General features: G+C 41.9%; 1 protein-coding gene across 15 annotated transcripts in view; it reads right to left on the reverse strand.

Annotated features, from left to right (window-relative positions):
• Positions 1-22,388, reverse strand: part of LOC124195543 (caskin-1-like) — a 66,687-nt gene extending 44,299 nt beyond the window's left edge. For 5 of the 15 annotated variants that reach the window (XM_046590013.1, XM_046590009.1, XM_046590004.1 and 2 more), the window contains exons 1-5: positions 21,692-22,388; positions 20,542-20,633; positions 20,256-20,449; positions 19,896-20,118; positions 5,206-5,527 (exon numbers count right to left, since the gene is read on the reverse strand). In XM_046590013.1, the coding sequence (XP_046445969.1) occupies positions 5,206-5,316 (111 nt within the window). In that variant the 5' untranslated portion in view covers positions 5,317-5,527; positions 19,896-20,118; positions 20,256-20,449; positions 20,542-20,633; positions 21,692-22,388. Of the gene's footprint in view, positions 1-5,205; positions 5,528-12,344; positions 13,006-19,895; positions 20,119-20,255; positions 20,450-20,541; positions 20,634-21,691 lie in introns of those variants that run through there. The other 10 variants (XM_046590014.1, XM_046590010.1, XM_046590005.1 and 7 more) reach the window with 4 other exon arrangements.
• Positions 22,389-22,413: the final 25 nt, after the last annotated feature.

The raw sequence follows: 22,413 nt of genomic DNA on the forward strand, positions 1-22,413 counted from the left end.
TCCTCCCGCGGTTACAACAACGGCAACAACAACCAGGGGGGCCCCCTGTCGTATACGCAGAGACGGGAGAAGAAAAATTCACATGAGCATTAACAATAAGGAGATGAGTGCACAAACTGGCAGAGTGCACATACGTCTCTGTCTCCCGCATTATATATTATGACTGTGTTAGGTATCCAACTTGGTGGATATCATGTCACGATGTCCACGACGACCCGGTGAAATTCACTGCGCAACAGGAGGGAAGCCCACAGCATCAACGCAACAACAAACTCTCGGATGAGTTGTTTTTTAAAATATACATTCGCCGTTGATTGCAATTAAAACAGTGTAGAAAAAAATAAAAAACAAACTCAAAAACTCAAAAAGAAGAAAAACAGATGACGCTCGACCTCATTTCGCACGACGACAAAAAAAAAGAAATAAAAACGAATTAAATAAATAAATAAATAAAAACCAACTGTCCCCCCGGTTAACAAATCAAGAACGTGACCGTATTTTCTTTTTTTCGGCGACATTCACGTTAAATGTCTATGCGTTTGTGTGTGCGGAGAGACCTCAATCCCAGCTATACATGCGTAATGGCATAGCAGGAGAGATTACATTCAATCCAGACACATTTTCTCCTTCTCAAAAAAAAAAAAAAAAATTGTAATTCATTTTCATATCTCTATAATTTATTTCTTTTTTTTATGTTCGATTTCTTTTATTTTCTCGACTATTATCTCTTTTTTCCTCGCATATTTTCGCTTCTTATCATCATAGCTGGCGGATAGAGGAGGGCAGTTAAACAAACGGTCTGTAACGCTCTTTATTATAACAATGGCCAAACTTCTTTTGTGTTTTGTGGCCACAAGGTCCGTGTCGCCTTTTCGATTCTCTCTCTCTCCTTTTCCCAAACAACAAAAAATAAAACGAAAGAGAAGAGACACAAGAGACGGCGCTAAAAAGGGAATGATTCCTCCCTCCCACCCAAGACAGACAAAAAATATCTTCCGACGTCCGTTCTCCGGTATCATTTATTATGCACAAATCTTTAAAAAAATAACAAAAAAAACTCAGAGGGAGGCTATAGAGAGATATAATATAGCCAAAAGAATTGATGAAAACAAAATAAGAAGAAGAGGGGCCTGGGGTGTGAGAGAGTCACGACGCCAAAGAGCGCACCTGAACCGCAATAAGCACCGCCGGGTCTACACAGTTCTTTTTTCTTCCAGTCGGGTGTTGTCGGAAGAATTTGGTTATTTATTTATTTTTTTTCAAAAGAAGGGAAAATCACGGCATAGAGAAAGGTAAAGAAGAAGAAGGAGGAGGGAAACAGGCTTTTGTTGGCGTCCCCGTCGTTTTCGCTAGGCTTTGGCCGAGAGTCGGCAAAGGAGAAGGAAGCCGCCGACAGCAAAGAAGAAAGAAATGACACAATAAGACTGGGCTTCTCTCCCCTTATACGGTCCCCCAGCTGCCGAGGGAAGAAAGGAATTTCTCGGTGGATAATAATTATGTAGTGATACGCCGGAGCAGTGTGTGTGTGTGTGTCTACCGTATACTTTCTCTCTCCCTCTTCATTTAGACCTATATTTCATTATTAGGTTACAAGTCCACCGCAGAAATCAGGCCCCGTCTCCATCATTTGATTTTTAATGTCCAGTTTTCTAGTCGACACCGGCGGCACGTCCTTGATGCGACGTCGATCACGTCTATTCCCCTATTCCCTTCGACAAGTTTTTTTTCCTCTAAATTGGAGACGTCCAGTAATATTATAGACGTTCTAATCGTCAATCACATTTCCATTTCTTTTTTTTCTTTTCACCACTACATGCGGCGATTTATTTCAGTGTTGATTTCTTTCCCCTTTTGCGCTAAGAATTTTCTCATTTCGATCCTCTCTGGACGGTTTTTTTCTTCTTATTTATTTATTTATTTATTATTCCCGAAAAGAAAAAGAAAGAAAAAATATAACTCCAACGTTCCTTTGGGGACTTGTTGAAGTGTTCAATCATATGGGAGCGCTGCTGCCGCGCTTGGCTTTGTTATATCCAATTCAACCCTCTTCTTCTCCGAAGTCGAATATGAAATGCGCTAGAGCCAATCAACCCAGGGATAAAAACATGTCGAGGGGCTATAAATTCAATTCATCATCTATCTCTCCCCCCTTTTTTTCTAATATTTTTCCTAGTACATTTTTTTACCTTCAACAAGGATCGTTAGATTCGGGCACTATATAGGTATATAATATACTCCGACCAGAGTCTATCCATCACTGCCGTGAATGTAGAAAAATCCGGTAAATCATGTTCTTTCCAACATTTTTTGGAAATAAAATAAAATAAAAAAAGATTTAGATTCGTTTTCCATCTCCTCGTTATCTTTCAAATCGAATCTTTTTCCCCCAAAAAATATTCACGAAACGCGCATTTTCATTTTCTTCCAAAGTCCCAATACGCTCGACATTTTTCGCCTTGATCCTTTTGGTATATCCAACTCTTAACAAAAAAAAAAGAGAAATGCGAAAGATTTGATGGATGATGTGGCAGCGTGTTTTCTGTCCGGATGAATTGGCGGTAAAAAAAAAGTGGAACCGCATTTGAATTTCCACCGCAAAAAAATTAAAAATATAGACGGACGGACATGATCATATAGGACAAATGAAAGTTCTTTTTTCTCTCCTCAAAGAGTACATGTAATGAATGAATGGATTTTTTTTTTCCTTTTTTACAGATTGGCCGATGACAGATTGCTATTTAAGCATTTCTTGCGTAATAAAAGCGTACGTACGTCGTGCCCAACAGTCCAACGGACTTTGTATCTTTTTTTAAAAGAAAAGAAAAAATACAAGACTGGATATAGTAGAAAGCACGACTCTTTACTGTCCCTCATTATGAATCATTGTCGACCGCGTGATCGATAGTCCACGATAAAATCCCGCTGTAAATATAGACAGACCGCAAACAGAGAGGAGCCCCGAATAAAGAAACAACTATCAAATGAATCTTTCCCCCCATTCTCCCGCTATTCGGTTATTTTTTTTTATTATTTCCCGTTGTTGCCCGTCTGCCGCCCGTATATACTATAAGTCCATTTTCACGGCTTGTTTCGCCCTCCTCACCTGCCCAGTCTGACAATTCGGCGCCACGCCCGATTCAATTCATTCCGGCCCCTTCCGAATCCCCCCCTAAAAGAAAAAAGGGGCTGCCCAGCACAATCTTCTTGTTTTCCATCTCCCGACAACATTGCTGGAATCATCGATCGTTCGCCCATTTTCAAATCAAAACAACAAGACGTGATTTGGTTAGTTTTTTTCTTTCAACGAACGAGAGGGACCCGCCCTTCGTTGGCTGGGCCGGCCGCTGTTTCACGACTTGCAATTGACCATGTGGGCTGCGCATTTCCTGCCAACTCGAATGCGCTAACAGCAGTTCTTCCACTAAGTTGTAACAACCTCGTAGATCACGTAACAAGATTGCCGCCCCCCCCCCCCCCCCATCGTGAAACGTCAATAGAAAACGCAACGCTTGTCTATTTCAAATTCGTGATTCTCTGCCCGGGAAGATTTGAATTCCTACTCTCTCTCTCTCAAGGGCAGCGAATAATAATAATAATAATAATAAAAAAAAAGCCAGTTACTAAGGTAACCAGTTTAGATATAGATAGATATATCCTTTCTTCTCTTCATCAAATGTTATTCAGCAGTGAATTTATGGATCTTTCCAGCCTTCTTTTTTTTTTTTTAATTTTATTTTCCTCCCGTGAAAGAAAAAAGAAATAAGAAACAGGTGCGAGAATATAGAGTGTGTGTGTTTCGTCACCGAAACGGTTAGATTTTACGAGCCTTAACATACATACAAGCATGTACTGTATAAGAGACCCTGAACTGACATAAATAACGAAGCGAAATTTTCCCTCCAGAAATATTTCAAAGAAATATATAAAAATGCCTCACTTATTTTTTAGCGTTTCAGTTGCATAAGAAGTGGAAATGTGTTTTGCATGCGCTGCTGCCGCTCTGGGTCGATGTGTCGTCCATAATCGGCGGGACAAAAAAATAAAATAAAAATAAAGGCGAAGGTCCTTTTTGACGGTCGGTCCAGCACCAACTTTCTTGCCCGCCATTTCACGATTTGAGTCGTTGCGAGCTCGCTCTCTCGAATCGAATATATTCGTGAGAGTTCGGGAGTCCCGAGCTCGGAATTCAGATGGCAAGCTCTCTCTCTCTCTGCTGGCCCGTCGTCATCAACATTCTTTGCAGAGTTTTTGAACAACCTATGCGCAGCTTTTGGGCCGGCCACTTTTTTTTTTCTCTCCATACAAAACAGCATTTAAGGCGACTAGAACCCCAAAACGCCAAAAACCGGTTAGCCAGCAGCAGCAGCAGCAGGTCAAACGTCCTACATTTGCGCACAGATATGGGGACGGCCGACATACCCAACCCAAAAGGGCCGGCGACACACAGCGCGATAATAAAAAAAAAAAGAGAGCCGAATAATGTGGGCGAAATGAAACGCTGCAGTGGCCTGGCCAAGATAGACTGGAAGAAATATTTGGGTCCCCCGTAGAAAAACGGCCAATTTCTGACGTAATGTGAAATTGTCAACATAAAAAGGGTCAAGTCTGCTTGTCGAATCAAGATAAAATCCTCTTGGAAATAATGTTCCCGAAAAGAGTCAAACGAAGACGACAGAGAATTAGAATTAGAATATAAGGAAAGAAGAAGAAGAAGAAGAAGAAGACGAAGAAGAAAAGAGATAGACCGTTTTAAAAAAGTGACAAGTCAGACAGCAGAGACGGACGTCTGCGGTGCCCGTTTAGGCGGTGATTTGGGCCAATCGCGACACAAGACGATGCGCACCATTGAGCACTTTTTCCGAAAGACGGACATCACACAACTGCGCACAAAGAAAACACACGCCCTGGACCGCCGCAGACACTCGGAGGAATCAAAGTTAAAGAAAATAATAAAAATTCAAAAAACGACCAAGAAATATAGTAGAGTGCTTGCTGGGCCGCTAAAAGCCTGGCCGGCGAGACCCAAAATTATGACAATTTTGGTTGTTGTTGTTGTTTGGTTTAGGAAACCCTTCAAAAAATAACAAAAAAAAAAATCCTTATCTCTCGGGTGCGTTTCTTTTGTGTGCGCATATGACAGTCTCCTCTTGTTATTTTTTATTATTTTCTATACACGAACGAAATGGTCGAAAGACACGCGCTTACCTGTTGTGACGAGGCCGAAGTGTCTTTCTTATTCTTCTTCTTGGTGCTGGACGTAGACTGCTGGCCGGGCTTGGCCAGCATCGACCAAAGGGTCAGGAAACGCGAAGGCATCTTCTTCTATTTTCTGTTCTTTTCTTTTTATCGTTTCTCGTTTTTCCAAAAAGATGAAAGAAAAAAGGAACGAAAATGTCGCCGTGTGTTTTGTTGATGGATGCTCGGCTGCGTCGTGTCACGTCGCGGAAATTCCACTTGACGGCAGCAGACGGAATAAGATGGCCAGCAACGGAATTTTCTACTCTCCCGGAAAATTCCTGTCCACCTGCTGGAAATACAAGAGAAACAAAACACGGAATGAAATAACAGAAAAGAGAGAGACTAACGAAAAAAAAAAGCGAACATTAGTAGCACATTACACCGTCACACCTCTTAATGACGTATTATATCATTTTCTCGGAAAAGAACAGAAAAGAAAAGAAAGAAAAAAAATCTTCGAGCTGGAACAAGAATGTTGAGCTTTTTCTCTTGTCAATTATTTACTTATGCCGCTTGGCCGGGACCGACTCTGTATAATAATCATCTTTTTTTGAAAAAAGAGAAAGAAAGAAATAAGAGGGTCTCTAGGCATAGCTGAGCATCATTAGGCACAGGTGGAGGGCTAGCGCTAGCACTAGCAGCAGCAGCTCATTCCCCTCAACCGGAAAAAAGTTGGATAATATTTTTCCCGTCTGTTGGCCTTTTGTGGGGAGGAGGTATATAGGAATATTGAGCCGTAATTTACGAGTGAAAGAGCCGCAACGCTGCGATTCGCTACGCCCTCTCTACCTGATATTTATTCAGCAGCCATTTGATTCCAGCAGAGTTCTCGGAGATGAGCGTCCGACCACCGATAAAGCGATGCCAGTGAGACGGCCGCCGTTAGAGACGTTCAATTTTCTTCCCAGAGATTCCGACTTACAACTTGTTGGTGCGGAGGAACTGTGCAGACGCCAACGAGGAAAAAAGAAAAACGCGCGTCGAATAAAAAGCGATACAATAATAATCAAAAAAGATTACAATCAAAACGAAATGAAACAAAGTTCCTTTTTTGAGCCCCACACTAAAAGAGAGGAAGGAGAAAAAGATAATCATCATAATGCCACGGCAGGCAATTTTCAAGAGGCGTCCGTCCCGTTTCAAAAAATAAAAATATATTTGACAAAGGGCGTCGTTCTCTCTCTCAACCTCCTGTCTATAAAGGGAGAGGAGAGGCTGAGCCACCGCCCCTTTTGAATACATACGGACCCAGCGGACACATCAACAGTCCTGGCAGCAGCCTCACATCATCCCCCCTCTGAACATTTTTAGGCAATTCAAATTCCATCGCTTTTTTTTTCCCGGCACCCAAAACCCGAAAGAAAAACCGAAAGTGGATTAGACTATTCCGGGTTGGTATAGCGCCTGACGTTGTTTCGTGGACGGCGGATGCGTCGAACCGTGAGGCTGCGGTAGAGCAGATTTCACAGAGCCGTGAATTCGTGAACAAATCACCAGGGAGCTATACCCCTTCTCTCTATACTCCTCATTTGCTGACCGAAAGAAAAAAAAGAAAAATTCCGGAGAGTCGACTTCCGCTCGACCGGACAAACGCGGACGCTATATACATCCACCGCAAAGAGAGAAATACACACATAGCGGTGGTACACCTTGGAAATCTCCTCCCATTTTTTCCCTCAGACAGCGGACAATAAAAGTCGAGTGAATCGAATTTATTTTTCTAAAAAAAGAAAAGAAGTTCTGAGAAAAATAAGTTTCTTCATGGCCAGCACACGAAACACAAGAGCCGATGGGTGCGAATAGGCTAAAACCTTTTGTTAACTTGTCCTCTTGGCACATTTCTTTTTTCACATTTTATATTTCACTGTGTCTTTCGGCCGTATAATAATCTCCCCCCCCCCCCCCCCCACCTCCTTCCAAACGATTTGTCTCGGACACCAGCACCGTGACAATCAGACTCAAAAGAAAAATGACTTTTTTTTTTTTAAATCCTCAACCCGGATGTGTATGTTCTTTTCTTCCCAACCGCAAGCGATAAAGCCTTTTGGGCGGAGGCAACGACGACGACGACGGACCTGTACACACCTTCTAGCTCGGTCCATATAGTACACATAAGAGATCACAATCGCTTTTCTTCTTTTTTTATCACCAGCAAAAAGAGACAAGGAAATGTAAAAGAATCAGATAAACTTTTGACGACAACCGGAACGTTAAAAATAACAGGAAAAAACAATACGAAAATCAGCGAGACTTTTAACCATCGCCTATAACTTTAGTTTTAAATTTCGGACAACTTTCTTTTCAAATAATAGAGTATGTGTGTATAGAGTGAGCCACGTTGGAAATTACTATACTATACATAACAAAAACCCAAAAAATAAGGTTCCCCTCTATTTGGATTTGGTTGTACACGAGCCAATATAGCGTTCGATGGGTCACCGTCACAAAAGTTTCGGGTTAGAAAACCCGTTGAAGCGGGACCGAGCCGAAGCCGTTAGACTTATATAACATAATAGTGTATACATATAGGTTTTTGTGTGGGTACACACACAGTGAGCTTTCGTCGGGCAAACCAAACAACCAAAAAGGGGGGGGGGAGGCTACTGACTGTACCGTGTCACGGTCCACCCCGTTCTTTTTTTCTGTGGTGTGTATACAAGGGCGACTCTCGACATGGTTTATTCCCGTTCGGACAACGTGAAAAAAAAAACAAAAAAAAAAGAAAAGTAAATAAATAAAATGCTCCATCCATCGTGAGCTATACATCTTTCCTCTATGTGTGTATAGCGTCCCGCGAGCGCCGAGAAATATACTTTGTGGCCGTTCCAGGTGCTGCGTGTGCCGTCGCCCACTTTTTTGTTTCGGGTTTGTTTATAGTTTGAGACGCATACAGACGATCCTTCTTGTTTTTTTTTCTTATTTTGTCATAGTAAATAAAAAAGAAAGGGGAAAAAAAGACATGGGTGACTCATGTTTATAGGGAATATATAGGGGCCGGGATTTTCATATCTGGTCAGTTGTTGACCGCAATGTGGGAAAGAGAGACAAATAAGAAGAGTCCAATGCTGTATTTTCTTTCTTTCAAAATCTAATGGCAACTCTTAAGGTGAAGCCTGGGTATTTTGTTTTTCTCTCTCCTAGAAACGGTCAAGGACTTTTATAACACAAATTCGATGTTATTCATTTCTGTTATTAATCTTCCTTCGGTTTTATTTTCAATTTTTAAAATCTCCCCCCTCAGAAAAACGACGTCAAAAATGTGAAATATTAAACAAGCAGAAAAAAAAAGAAATAGATACAAATTCTTATTGGAGACTGTGTGGGGCCATATAAACTGAAAACAACACACACTAACACTTTATATTGCTCAAGACTGTGTCCATGTATATATTTAGCGGCGCATAATTTTCTTCTGTAAAAAAAAAAAGATTCCCCAAAAATTATTCGTTTCCTTTTCCCCCATTCTTCCAGTCTCAAACACAAACACTTCCGACCTTCGAGAAATAAAAATGCCCAGATAATAAAAACAAAAAAAAAAAAAAGAAATAATACGACTTTTGAGGGTTTTCTTTTAACGTCCGGCAAAGCCATTTAAAAGTTAAAACAACCAAATGGAGAAGGCATTATAATGACGCAATTATACATTTTTCGACTAGCAATAAAAACGATGATCGAGCGAAATCATTTTTGTTTTTTTCCCCTTTTAGATTCAAGAAGAAATTTCTTTCTGTTGTATCACAAAATAAAATATCGAGACCTCCAAACCGACATAAAGGTTGTGATTAATGAGCTCTCCGGTCGTGATCCATGGCTGCACAGATCATAATCGGCTTCGCGTGTGTGCATATATCTTTTTTTTTTTTTTTTGCAAGCGATTCAAAGTGACTTTGGGTTGCGGGATTTTAAAATCCAACATGTGGCCGACAACAATAAGGAGACTGGTCGATGATTCTCTAAACGGACTGCCCTTTTATTTTATTTTATTTTTCTTTGTACGACGATGGAGGAAAAAAGATTTCCCTCCACAATTGAATTTCATTTGCAATGGTAAACAGTTTTGGTGGCCGTTCGTGGTGGTGCGTCATCGTTCAAAATTCATCTCTCTCTTTTCGTGTTTTTATACGTACATTCAGCTGCCGGAATTTATTAGCCGCATTTGCTTTTTATTTGTTTCTTATATCTCCGCGAGAAACGAAACTAGAGAGACCGATCATCACGCGCCGGTTGTTTTTCACGAAACGCCATCGGTTTCCAATGGATTAATGAACCCCAACTCCCCCAATAGACAACAGACGGACGACTGGCCAGCACTACATTACAAATTCTAGTTGGGGCAAAAAAATAATATACTCGGCCAGCAGACAGGAAATCAAAATTTATGTCTGTCTGTGTGTGTGTATATATATCTAAGAATATAACAAGGTGAAAGATTGATTATTCAAATTTTCCTGTCCCGGAATCGCTGGCGGTGGGAAATAAGAGAAGGAAAATAAAAAAAATGGCGCATCCGGCGATTACGTCATGCAAAATTTTTGTTTTTTCTTTGTAGGTGAAGAACTGCCAAGAAATTTATTTTGAAACAACAAACTAAAACATCAGCGTCAGCAGAGCCCCCGCCGGTACCGCAGTTGCTTTGAAACTCGACACTATCGTCATTGGTGAACTCCACACACGTTCGTGTAGGAAAATAAGGTAAACTCTTTTGGGTCCCTCACTTAAAAAATGTTATGCATCCCGTTATTTTCCTCTCTTTCTCTCTACCCCCTCTCTAAAACGGATACGAGCAGCCCAACAACAACAGCAACAACATTCGAGCTCCAAAATGGCAGGTCGTTACTCTATACGAGTATCTAAGAACTTCTATATATACAAAGCAGGAGCCTTTGAAAAAAAAAATTCTTCTCAAATGCCAGGCAGTCGGTAGCTGTTGAATTATGCATAGCTGGTGGCGCACACAGCACAGCAACTACCCAAGACCATGCACAGCAAGAGAGCGAGTTGAGCTGCAAAAGACCTAATGACCTTGCCGTGGTGTCAGCCAAGCCCCTCTCGTTTCCTTGGTTCGAAAAATGCCAAGACAAGTGGAAGGCATTTGGCGTCGTCGGCCAATCCGTTTCAAAGTCAACGAGAATGGCGGTCTCGGTGCCAACAGAGCCCAGGTATTATTACCCAGGTGTATAGTATATACACACGGATGTGCAATTGGCCCGCTCGTCACTCACGCGTGATCCCCAATGACACGCTCAAGTGGCTGCTCACGCTAATCAGAGACATCACCTTGTTGTGTCACAAATCGTCGCTAAAAAAAAAAGACGCACATCTGGCGCAGAGGAGCCCAGCCGGAGGAGAACCAGTTCTTCCGCACGGGCAAACGGCGAAAGTCTGTTTGAAGGACTTTTTTCGTTTTGTTTTGTTTTTGTTATTTTTTATTTCCCTTTTAACGAATTTTGTCTTTAAAAAAAATTGGAAAATTTTAATTTTTCGACTCCTTTCTAATGAAATAAATAAAAAATGGACGACGCAAACCCGTTGTGTCGAGAAAATTTTCCTACTTTATTCGTCTAATTTGGAATGCGATTCGACAGTCCGAACGACAGGTTTATAGACAGGTATAAAATGAATATCTTTCCAGCTAAAAAGAAAAAAAGCTGGGGAAATTTATTTACAGGTGTGTGTTGAATGTCTTCGGGGAGGATGTATAGAACTCCTCCTCTCTCCCCAGAGAGACAGAGAGAGGTCAAAGGTGCGTTAGCAGTACGGTACCTGACCCTTTAGTCGATTTAATCCTCCAACCAACGCCACTTATCCTTTCTCTCCCCCTCACATTATACCAGCCCACGTATTGTTAAGGCAAAAGGTAGAAAGGTGGGAATTAAAAAAGAATCAGGGGTCTTGTGGGAAAAGAAAAAAAAAAAAGCTTCTTATAAAAGAGAAGAAAAAAAACGATTTCTTTTCCGAATGCAGGACATCCTATCTACACTACACTGGGGGGGTATTCCACTTTAATGACATATTTTATGATAACCCCCACTCCATGGCAGATTTCTGGGTGATTTTTTCGTTTTTTCCATCTATTGTTCTTGGCGCAAATCAATTCTCTACTGGTTCTTCCTGTTTCTGCTAAGAATATTTTATTTTAAGGAGCACCACCTAACCTAACTTTTGAATAGATCTCTGATGAGATGTTTGTATATCGCGGGCATCATCAGCTGTTACACATTCCGATCGACAAGACAAAATAAGGAGAAAGAAAAAAGAAAAGAAACAAAATCCAAAAAACTCGATTGGCCAAACTTGTGGAAGGTGACCCAGACGTTCTACAGCTCCCAAGGAGCGACGAGATCCCCAAAACTCTTAGAAGGACGAACACGGGCTGAATGTTAGATGAGATGAAAGTCGGCCGGCCGTAACACTATTTACTACGTATATACAACTTGGATGAAGACACACGCACTGGACAACACGGGCCGGGCAAGACGGGAGTTTTCACCGGGACAATGTCGATGCAAATTGTTAAGGTAAGTACTACACTAGAAACCTAGGGCCGGAGAGGATGATCCTCCTCCTCCTGGCCAGCGGCCCTTTATTGGCGTCAAAGTACGGGCGTCGTTTTGGGCCGGCCTGCAGCAGCAGCTTCAACCAAAGGAATCGTTAATCGATGGGGCCCCGTCAAGCGAGGAAGAAAAAGAAATCCGAGGTCGAACTCTCCGTCTGTTTATAAATCAAACGGGCCTACATTTTATAATAAGAGAAGAAGAAGATCGGGTTGCCATGCATCCCAATACGGCGTGTTTTCTCCGAAGCCCAGATTGAAACGTAACTCGACACCTCCTACCCACCACCACCAGCCTATACACTCACTCACAAAAAATAAATCCACCCAAACAACAACAAGGAAAAAGGAAAAAACAAGACCGGCAAAAGGCCTTGAATGGGTAAAGACAAAAGGAATGAAGAACTTCCAGAAAAATTTACAAAATGGTCGATCACGACCCCCAAAATGAAAACAAAAAACAAAAGAAGAAGAAAAGTCGTCACGGAGCTCCGAACGCAGCACGCTATCTTTATGTTGCCTAGTGCCAACACCATCATTATTTCACGCTTACCTTTTTCGAGAATGAACGCGGCGCTACTACTTCAGTAGTAATAATAATAATGGTAAACCGAATAGGAGTGAGAAATGTATAGTCCACTATCGACGACTGGATTCAAACAGCAGGAAGTTGGGCTAATTATCAAATCACTTATTCGAACAAATCCACAAGTTCCATCCTTTCTCCCCGATTGCACTCAAAACACTTTTTTCCGATGCAAATCCAGCGGCAGGTATTAACAGAGAAACTTCCAAACGTAACAAAAAAATAAAAAAAATAATAATACGAACAAAAAAACAAAATCACACTTGCGTGTGATATGCAGAAAGCGCTCCGGCGTGTATGCACTCGACCACGGCTGGAATAGCACTGCCAGTGTATAGTAAACTACAGAGGCACTAGAGTCGCCGCCCGGCTATATACATGTAGGACCCTCCCTTTTTCTCTCTCTCTATGTATACTCGGAACTTTTTGAGCTTTTTTCTTATTCTTTTCTCGACTGAGAATCTCCTTCAATTGGGGATCTCCATCGACTTCCTCTACTACAATCAACGATTCAACGTTGTACTCTTTTTTATTTCCTACTACTTTTTTCTTTTATTATTCGACGAGCGAAGAAAACGGATAAGTCTCGTTGGAACTGGCGGACATGTCGCTCGATAGACATCAGCCAAGCATATGGCCAAACAAAAATCAACGAATGTATATGTTGTACGCGCGCACACACATACACGACGAGAGAGAGAGAGAAAAAGAACGAATGGAAAGGAGAAGAAGAAGAAGGAGAAGAAGAAGAATATTAGCATTGGAATGGCGGTCGTTTCGATCCAGGTGGTCGTCGTTTTCTCAGCATCCCTCTCGTCAAGACGCTCTTCTCTTCTGTCAAAAAGATGAAACGTAACATTTTCCACACGAGAAATAACCCTAAAAATGCACCCCCTTTTTTCTTCTTGTGCGCATTGAAAGATAATCACCGAGGAGCAGTTGGTCCACTTGAAAACGTTACTCGTCTTGTGGATCGAGACCTCTGTAATCTCCCCTGATGGAACGCGTTGGTATGGGATTGCGTCTCAAAATAACGAACTCGGCCTAATTGACACGAGAAACAAGACACTCGAAAAACAACAACAACAGCAACAACAACCCAAGGCAGCAACTCTCCAACCGTCTAGATTGGGGAAATAAAGAGGTTGAAAAAAAAGGTCACGAGCTTCGTCTCGGTTGGTTCTTTCAAGATTAGAAAGACGCAATCAGCAGTTCAGCAGAGTTTGTGATGATGATGAGTGGTGCGGACATCCCATCACTTGACGCGGCCGTGACCTCCACTCTCATCATCATGGGACGAAAAGGCCCCGGAACGGAAAACTTTTCTTCCCACATCATCCAACTCAAAAACTTGGCTCTCTCTCTCAGTCTCTCGTCACTCTCGGCACCCCACAAGACAAGGCCAAAAACCAACAATGGTGGGATTAATAAGGAGATTAAATGGGCCCGAGCTGACGTAATCTAAGCGGACCAGAACTCGGTCAGAATAAAAGAAAAGGGAAAAACTCTCCGTCGGACCTCATCGTCGTAACAATAAGGGCAACAGTTGGCCCCACGGTATGGGACCGGATCACGGCCGGTCAAATCCGGATGCTCGCCCACATCGTCATCCGTACCGGCCAGTATTATCTCGATTGGCTGTCGAAACAAACTTGAGAAAAATATTAAATAAAACCTTATCCCGAAATAAGACGCAATTTTTTTTAAAGAAATATACAAGACGCTCACGATATATTTTTTTAAAGATAACCCTCATGGAATCGTACGGTAGAGGCAATGTGTACACATATATAGTTTACGACCGCATGTAAATGCGACCTGTCATGTAACACGGCCATTTCAACTGGGGCTGCCTTCCATAGAGGCGGGCCGGATCGATTGATTGAATTTATACGCAGTATAGTCCATGTGTGCTGCGTGTGAGTGTGATGAGGGTGCTTTCGTCGGAAACTATATATTACCGGCCCGTCTACTAATACACGATACATACATATCTACCTGTACCAATTTTTTGGTGTGTACTATACAACAGCCGGTAGATGTAGAAAATAGAAAGCCGGGCTCTAATATAACCGAAAAACTAAACAAAAATTTTGGCCTTGCATTTCCGAACTCTAGACTCTTGTTCGTGTATCGACATGTGTGTAGTTGGCCCCAGCTATTACACACTGTCGTCCATTTCAATTAGGGAAGACACACGGTGGCGGCCGACAGGGCGCAAAAACCGCACCGAAGGGGCCCACACGTTGGTACAATTTAGCTCCCGCTTACGTGCGTTACACACTCAGTGTGAGTGTGTGTGTGTGGTGGTGCTGGGCACCGCAGCAGTCTATAGACAAAGTCTAATACACCAACACTGTGTTTGTTAAATGGAAACGTGTTCCATTTGTCTCAGGGTCGCTGTCTAAACCAAAAGAACTTTTCTCTTTTTCTTTTTTCGTCTTTCTCTTCTGGTCGGCACACACACACAGAAAGAGAGAGAACAGACGCGCTTAGCAAATAATATCGACATTCATTTATTTCTCTCGGTCTAGTCGTAATTCGAGAGCAAGGACCCCTCTCCCTTCTAATAATTCTAAATAGTCCAACGCTGGCGGATCTTAATTGAGACGAAAATCTCAAGGGGAGGAAAAAAGATTAAAGAGAAAAAGAAGAAGAAGAAGAAGAAAACGGATTGTAAGATTTATTTGTTCTTCGATGGGGGAAATAAAATCAAAGATTAAAAAGAAGGGTATGTTCGATCGCGACGTTCTGTTCTCTATAAGTCAGTGAAAAAGAGAAAAAAGAAAAAAACGGGCTTTACGACGATATAGGAGCGAGCGTGATTGGATTGTTGCGTGAATTGATGGCCGCGGCTGCTGCTGCTGCTGGACGCGATATACGTCATGCGTCGGATCGTTCAATCAGCATCGAAATAAAAAATACAAAAAAATAAAAAAAGGAAATATATTCAGCGATGATATACGCCCATCGCGTACGTAGACACAGCGCAAGAGACGAGCAACAGCTAAACAAAAACAAAAAAAAAGAAGATGAGAATCGCTTCGTCGACAATCAATAGGAATAAAAAAGAGTGTGCCCTGCCCTTCGGATCAAACAAAAGAATACAGAGAGTCGAGTAATCATGGATGTATAGACAGAAAAGAAATATCGCTAGACTGTAACAAAAGAAAGAAGAAGATGCATATGATTATTACTATTTGTAGAGCCAGCACGACGAAAATCACATCTTCATAAATTGGCTGTTAGAGAAAAAGAATGTCTAGAGCGTAACGTTTGTTCTATACAGCCGAAGAAAATAGTTGCGTATTTTTCTACCTGGCATCGATCCCAGGTACGTCAAATATTTTTCTCAAAAAACAAAAAATAATCTGAAATTCGACACGCGTCTTATAAATAGGCGTCACAAAGGCAGAAAGATGAAATAGTAGGAGCATGGCGGCAGCGGTGGTGGTGGTGGCGGCAGATCAACACACAATCACGACCGCGCTCGAGAGACGTGAAAAATAATAATAAATGCTGCAACATGTAGCTTCGGTTGCCAGCCTCCATCTTTTTTTCATTCCATTTTTTTCTATTTTCTTCATATTCCCCTCTCTTATTCTGAACGATGCCTCCAGCAGCCTTGGTTCATTTTTTCTTTTTTCTGTGTGTAAAATGTATTCAATGCTGTGCGCTTGTGTGCCCCATGCTCAGTTGGTAAATGGTCAAGTTTCTTCTTTGCTCACGGCCCCGGCCGGTGAAACTCTCTCGAGGGAAATAAATCAAAGTAACGTGAAGAAGAAGAAGAAAAAAAAATAAAATAAGAGAAATAATGAATTGAACTGCTAGCCCTTTGAGCGAGAACACCAAAAAGCCGGTTTCGTCCAGCTCTTGATTTTCCCATTTCATTTTTTGGAAGGACTTGTGCTGCTGCTGCTAGGCACCACCACCACCAGCACACACACACACAGAAATCAAAAGACAATTTCACTGCAATCAATCAACTTCATCAAGAAGAAAAAAAAGGAAAAAAAGCCCCGAAAAATGCTGATTGAATTGATCACTTTCTTTCGTCCAGCAGGGCTTGTTTCATTACTACTTCAACCGTCATTTTGTTGCTTCCAATTTCGAACAGAAATACAGAAAAGATCGAGATTATATTACTTTTCTATGTGCAGCCCATTTTTTTAGAACCCCCAATCACATTTTTTCTCAAAGAAATGTTTTTTTTAACAGAAAATCATCAAGAAAAAAAAAGTAATAACAAAATAAAACTAATGTTGAAAAAAAAAGTTGAATGTCGAGTTTTTAGTCTCAAATGACTGTGATAAATTAGTTTCTGTTTCTTCTTGTTCATCTTGCGAGCCAAGAACTGAGAGAGAAACCCCACAGTCCTTGAAGTGCTCTGCTGCTGTGTGTGCCCTTGTGTGTGATTTCTTGTCGTAAATACATATTCCAACATCTCAAGTGGTCGTGTGTGTGGGCAAAGAAGAACAAACACGAGCAAAAGAGTAAAAACATAAGAGTTACTATATGCGCGTTCAGTCTTGGCAAAAGGGAATGAAAGAGAAAAAAAAGGGCGTCGTATTTGGCTTTTGGCTTATCAAGTGCTGGGGCGCGCGGACTGCACGGGAAATCTTTTTTCAAAAATCTACACAAACCATCGCTAGAGAAAAGTCACTCCAAATTTTCTCCATCGGGAGAAGAGAGGCGGGATGAAAAGAGGAGAGAGAGAGAGAGAAAAAAAGACGGGGGGCGCACAACTATTTGTATTCAGATGCGCAATACGGGTTTCTACAGCTCCCGAATGCGCGCACACACACACACCAAAAGGCAAACAACATGGGGCTCAAGTTTCTAGACTCCCAAAAAAAGAAAAAAAAATTATTATTATTATTGGGTTTTAATTTCAGAACTGGGCGCGTTCCGACGCCCGTTCCGCGTGAAACATCACGCGCGCGCGCGCTCGTCCTACATTGGCTTCGTTTGGTTTTATTTTGTATTTGTTTCTTCTTTTTTCTTTATCTGACCCGATTGAATGTGTAATAATTCGCGCGTCGTCATTTCTATCCATTAAAAAGAAAGAAAAAAAATCGTGTGACGTTTAACGAATTTCAATTTGAATTTTTGTTTTTTTCTTTCCTGGTTTGAAAGTGGCGCGCAAAATGCGATTCCACGCTCTTTTAGCTCTGCATTAGAGATTTCGTGCTGCGATAAGCGCTAAGGAGATCAACACAGCTCCTATTTTCACGAACGAGTGCCTAAAAATGGGCGTCGGCCATCAGTTCCATCAAAAACGGAATAATCGGGTCGATTAGAAAATGGTCAAATGATCGACCATTACCAGTTCACTGCCAGATTTCGCTTCCAGATTTCCCGTACGAAATAAAAACAAAAAACAAACAAGCCCAAAAAGTTGAGCTGGACTTTCAGATCTCCCGTTTGGATTTCACAGTGTTGGACAAGTGACGATAGAGCCGGTGATGGCCGCTCTCGGTGTAGAGAGAAAAGAAAGGAAGCCAAAGGAAGAAATCCAGCTTGACGGGCAGCACGTCGTCGTCACCCGATGATTATTGCTGGGCGGTGTCGCGACGACTGCATCAGTCCTTTTTCGGCACCAAAGTGTAGTGTATACAGTCAGTACTTTTCTCTTTTCCCTTCTTTATTTCGTTGTTTTTTTTCCACCCAATTTATCTCCGTAAAGTTAACAATAACAGCAACGACTACAATAACAACAGCAACGACTACAATAACAACAACAACAACTGCTAGACAAAAGTGAAGAAAGAGAACCCAAAAATATATATATACGTATACATCTATAGACGACAAGCGACTCCCGCTGGCTCTTGGCCGTTGCGCTGCCCCCATCGTCGTCCCTTTTGTTTTATTTTGATTTTCTTTTCCAACCAATAGAAAAAAAAAAAGATTGCAAGAAGAAGAGAATTGTTCTTTAAAATGAAAAAAAAGGTACGTGTTTATACTTGAACGGACGACTTGATGGCCAGAGGCGTCGACAGACATTTCAGTCCAGCAAGTTCAAAAACAAACTAACTGTGATGATGCCGAGCCGGGCGGATCTTTTTTTTCTTAAATTTTGTGTGTGGCCCATCCCAACAGAGTAAACCTGTGATGTATTAGGTCAAGTCCGCATTGCTGAGCTCGACCGTGTATAATTCTCGGACGCTATTTGTCCGTCAGTCGCGTATCAGCAGAGAAATGGATGACAGGGTTCCCAAGGGACAGATTAAACATTTAACATTTTTCCGATGAAAAATGTGAACAACCAAACTCGTCGACTCTTGAACGCCAAAGAAAAAAGAGCTCCCGACAACAGCAACAGCAACAAAAAAGAGAAATTCAAAAGGCGAGAGAATCGAAATGAAAAGTCAACATGCCACCACCACCACCACCAAGCTCATTGGACGTGACACAGGGCGAAAGCGCGCTGGCAAACAACGCGGACGACGAACTCATCTCAAAGCCAAAGAAGAAGAAGAAGAAGAGGGCGAGTTGCTTGGAGAACGTGAACTTCATGCCCAATAAGGTAAACGAACGTGCAACTTCAATATACATTCCTTCGCCGTGATATTCTAGAAAAAGAAAAAGACAAACTTTTCTTCTTCTTCTTCTTCTTTCCCTGGTGCTGTTTTTCATCCGCATTAAAAGGCAAAATGAAAGAAAAATAAATGCGCGCACACACACACACACACACACAGAGGACCTTCTTTTTTTATTTTCCGAATAAAAGTAAAAAAAAAAAAAAAAGAAAGAAAATCTCTTGGCTCAAAATGGAACTCACGAGACGAACGTGATTGCGCTGCTCTCGCTTGTGCAAACAAATCGGCATGCCAAGCCAACTATTCACGCTCGGCAAACCTTTTTATAAGCTTCTTATTTCATCTCAACCCGTCCACCTGTTCTCATGTCGTGTGACGACGACGAGTTGAGCAATTTACCGCAGTCAAACGGGCGGTTCGCATAACGATAAGGAAGCAAATGAAAATTCAAAAAAAGGTAAAGCGACGAGGACAATATCCAATGAGCGACATTCGTCTTGTTTTTTTTTGGCGTCCGGTTTCGTCTCAATTTAAAAAGCGGGAAAAATAAAACAATAAATAAAATCCCAAGGTAAAACAAAAAGCTTTTTTCTCTTCCAAGGGAATTGTGTGCGCGCTGCCAGCGCTGGGTGTGTGTGTGTGTAATGATAATAAACAAACGAGATTGCGCAGCCACCCGCACAACATCAACAGCACCCAGCATTTTTACAAATATAGAACTCGACTATATACTACCAGTTTTCAGCGTTATACTGAGGAAACAAGATCTCTGCGTCGCCATTACAAAACTTATTTAACATCCATCGTAAATATTGTGCTAACGATTTTTCAGCATTTCAAGACAACGGCGTAACGGCGTAGGATTTTTTTGGAGGGAAACGGCCATTAAGCGCAAATGGTATTTTTTGGTGGTATAGAGTAACAAAGAAATCACGTTCTATTCGAAAATAAAATAATTCAAATAATCACGACTTACCGAAAGACTATGGATTCAGATGTGTGCTGGGCAGCCTCACTGGGTGTTGAACACTTTGAAGAGAGAAATGATAAAAGTTCACATTGACAGGATAATTGACACGACGTGGAGAACGGACCTCCGCACTGGACCACGAGGCGAATTGCACTGCATTTTCTACCGGTGGGTGGATGTTGTAAAACTGTTACGCAATCAAAAGAGAGGGAAGGGTCGAGAAAAGTCACTACCAAAAAAAATTACGGGGAAGGGTTCGGAAAAGAACATTAAGGAAAAGAAAAAACAAAACAAAAAACCAAATCAACCAAACTTTGTAGAAAAATTGTAATGGCGTCTAAGAATCGTTCAAATTTGATATTTTACCTTCCCCCTAGTTTGATATCCTTTTCCTCCTTTTATTTATTTTTCTTTTTAGTAATCTTTGAGATAACCGTGAAGGTTGTTGTTGTTGCTGTTGTTGCTGAAATTCGCCATTGAGAAAGAGCGGAATAATCGCTTGAGCCAATCCCCTTTTTTTTCTTCTTCTTTTTTTCTTTCCTAGAAGTTGCGCGATTCACCTAAAGAAAAAAGGAAATAAAATTCCTTCACGAACGAAAATGTATGCCGAGAATGAAGTTGCTGGCGGAGTCGCTCGACTGTTGCCAAATACCTGAGACTCATTGGATATTCGAATGGGCGGCCGACCGGGACCGGCTGCTAATGCGATGACACAACAGATGCGCTGCCACTGCCAATTAACATCTGCCAAAGGGCCAAAAAGCGAATATAATAACGCTTTAAACAAAGTTAATAACCAGCAGTTTGCTTTTTAGATTATTCTTAATGCAAAAGTGACGACGGAAGACCAGAGGGGAGGGTATAAACACGAGAGAAAAAAAAGAAAGAAAAAAAAAAGAGGAGAACATTTCGGGAGTGGCTCGCTCCGCCTACCCACCGAATCAACAATCCATCAGGTGGATGAACCGCAATCCGTCCTACTTGTTCCGTCCAACTAAAAATACGTTTTTTTTCTTCTTCTAATGAATACAAAAAAATTACAAAAATAAAGTTAAAAAAAAATTAAAATTAAAAAAGGAAATAAACAAAATGCTTGGGCACGATGACGAGAAGCTTCTAATATCATTAGCACCACGACTGCGCCGGTAACACAAAAGACTGTCGACTTGGACGGTATACAAGCTGTAAATACCGCCGTTGCGGGAGAGTCTGCGACACTTCATTAATTCTGATTACACACCTATAGTCGAGCTGCTGCTAGTGCACCCCATGTGGTTGTTGGAGCTGTTGCTATGCCTTCCCGCCGATGTGTCGGCCCTCGGCTTCTTTATTTATTTCATTTCCCTGGTAAATTGAATTAGCACCTTGTTGCATTCACCACTTCTTCCACACTTGCTGGGTCCCACACTCGCCAACACGGAAAGGGTTGGTATAAGTAGCGTGTAGAGTTGGGTGAGACTGCACTTTTTCTTCTTTTCTCTCACCTCTGGAATTCATTTTTTAATTTTAAAATCCCGGGTAACCCTTCAACGACAGAAAATCCCCTGGCTGCGGGATGAAGAACCTCGACGACATCCGTAAATGCAAATGACACATGGGGAAAAAAAAAAGTCTTTTGTCGACGAAAGAACAATCTTTACAAAGAAACGACACGGGGACAAGGGAGGTGCTGTTTCATGCCTGCAAATAGTGTAACAGCATCAGAAACCTGGTCGAGGAGTGAGTGTTGGGACCGTATGTGCTTAGCATGGTTAAAAAAGGTCCTTGAAAAAGAAAAAAATATATAAGGAGTCTATACTAACCTTACCACTACACTTTTCTCCCCATCGTCATCAACCTCCTCCTCTTCGTGTTGGTTTGCATTATGGGCTTATTTCACGTCACGTCCCGGTCGTAAAGAAAACGAGAAGAGGAACAACTCACGAAAACACGGTCTGGCGAGGATCTCTACCGCTTCCAGCGCCATCTGCACAAAATGGTTAACTTTATACCCACCACCACCACCATCATCATCATCATCTACTTGGCTGAGCCAAGGTAAAGGGCCGTTTTTCCGGTTTGCTGCATCCCAGTACAACGTATCACTTAGCAAATTGAAAGACGGTACTAGCGTGGCGATCCCCCCCCCATCGATCCTTGCTCCACCCCTGCGCTTTCTCAACTCTACATACAGGACGACATATACAAAGTTAACAGCGGCGAGTTCATCAGGCGTTTACAATTAGCCGACACGGTTGACGCGTCACGAGGAGTTGCTGAAAGAGCGAGCGAGGCAACTGCTGCGGTATAACGAGACGGAGGAGGTTCAAAGCCGGCAGTCTATACACTACACCGAAGACGCACACAAGTGGTGAAAGAAAAACTAACGTCAGGCAATTCACCGGTCGAAATGACGCCTCATTATCCGACCAACCGTGAGAACCTTCGACAAAAAGAAAAGAGAAACGGAGAAGAAGAAATAGTAGAAGTCTAAAAAATAAAATGCCCGAAACGTCCCCCCCCCCCAACTGCCACAGACCCACGC

This window comes from Daphnia pulex, chromosome 6 (genome assembly GCF_021134715.1).
Source record: "Daphnia pulex isolate KAP4 chromosome 6, ASM2113471v1".
NCBI lineage: Eukaryota > Metazoa > Arthropoda > Branchiopoda > Diplostraca > Daphniidae > Daphnia > Daphnia pulex.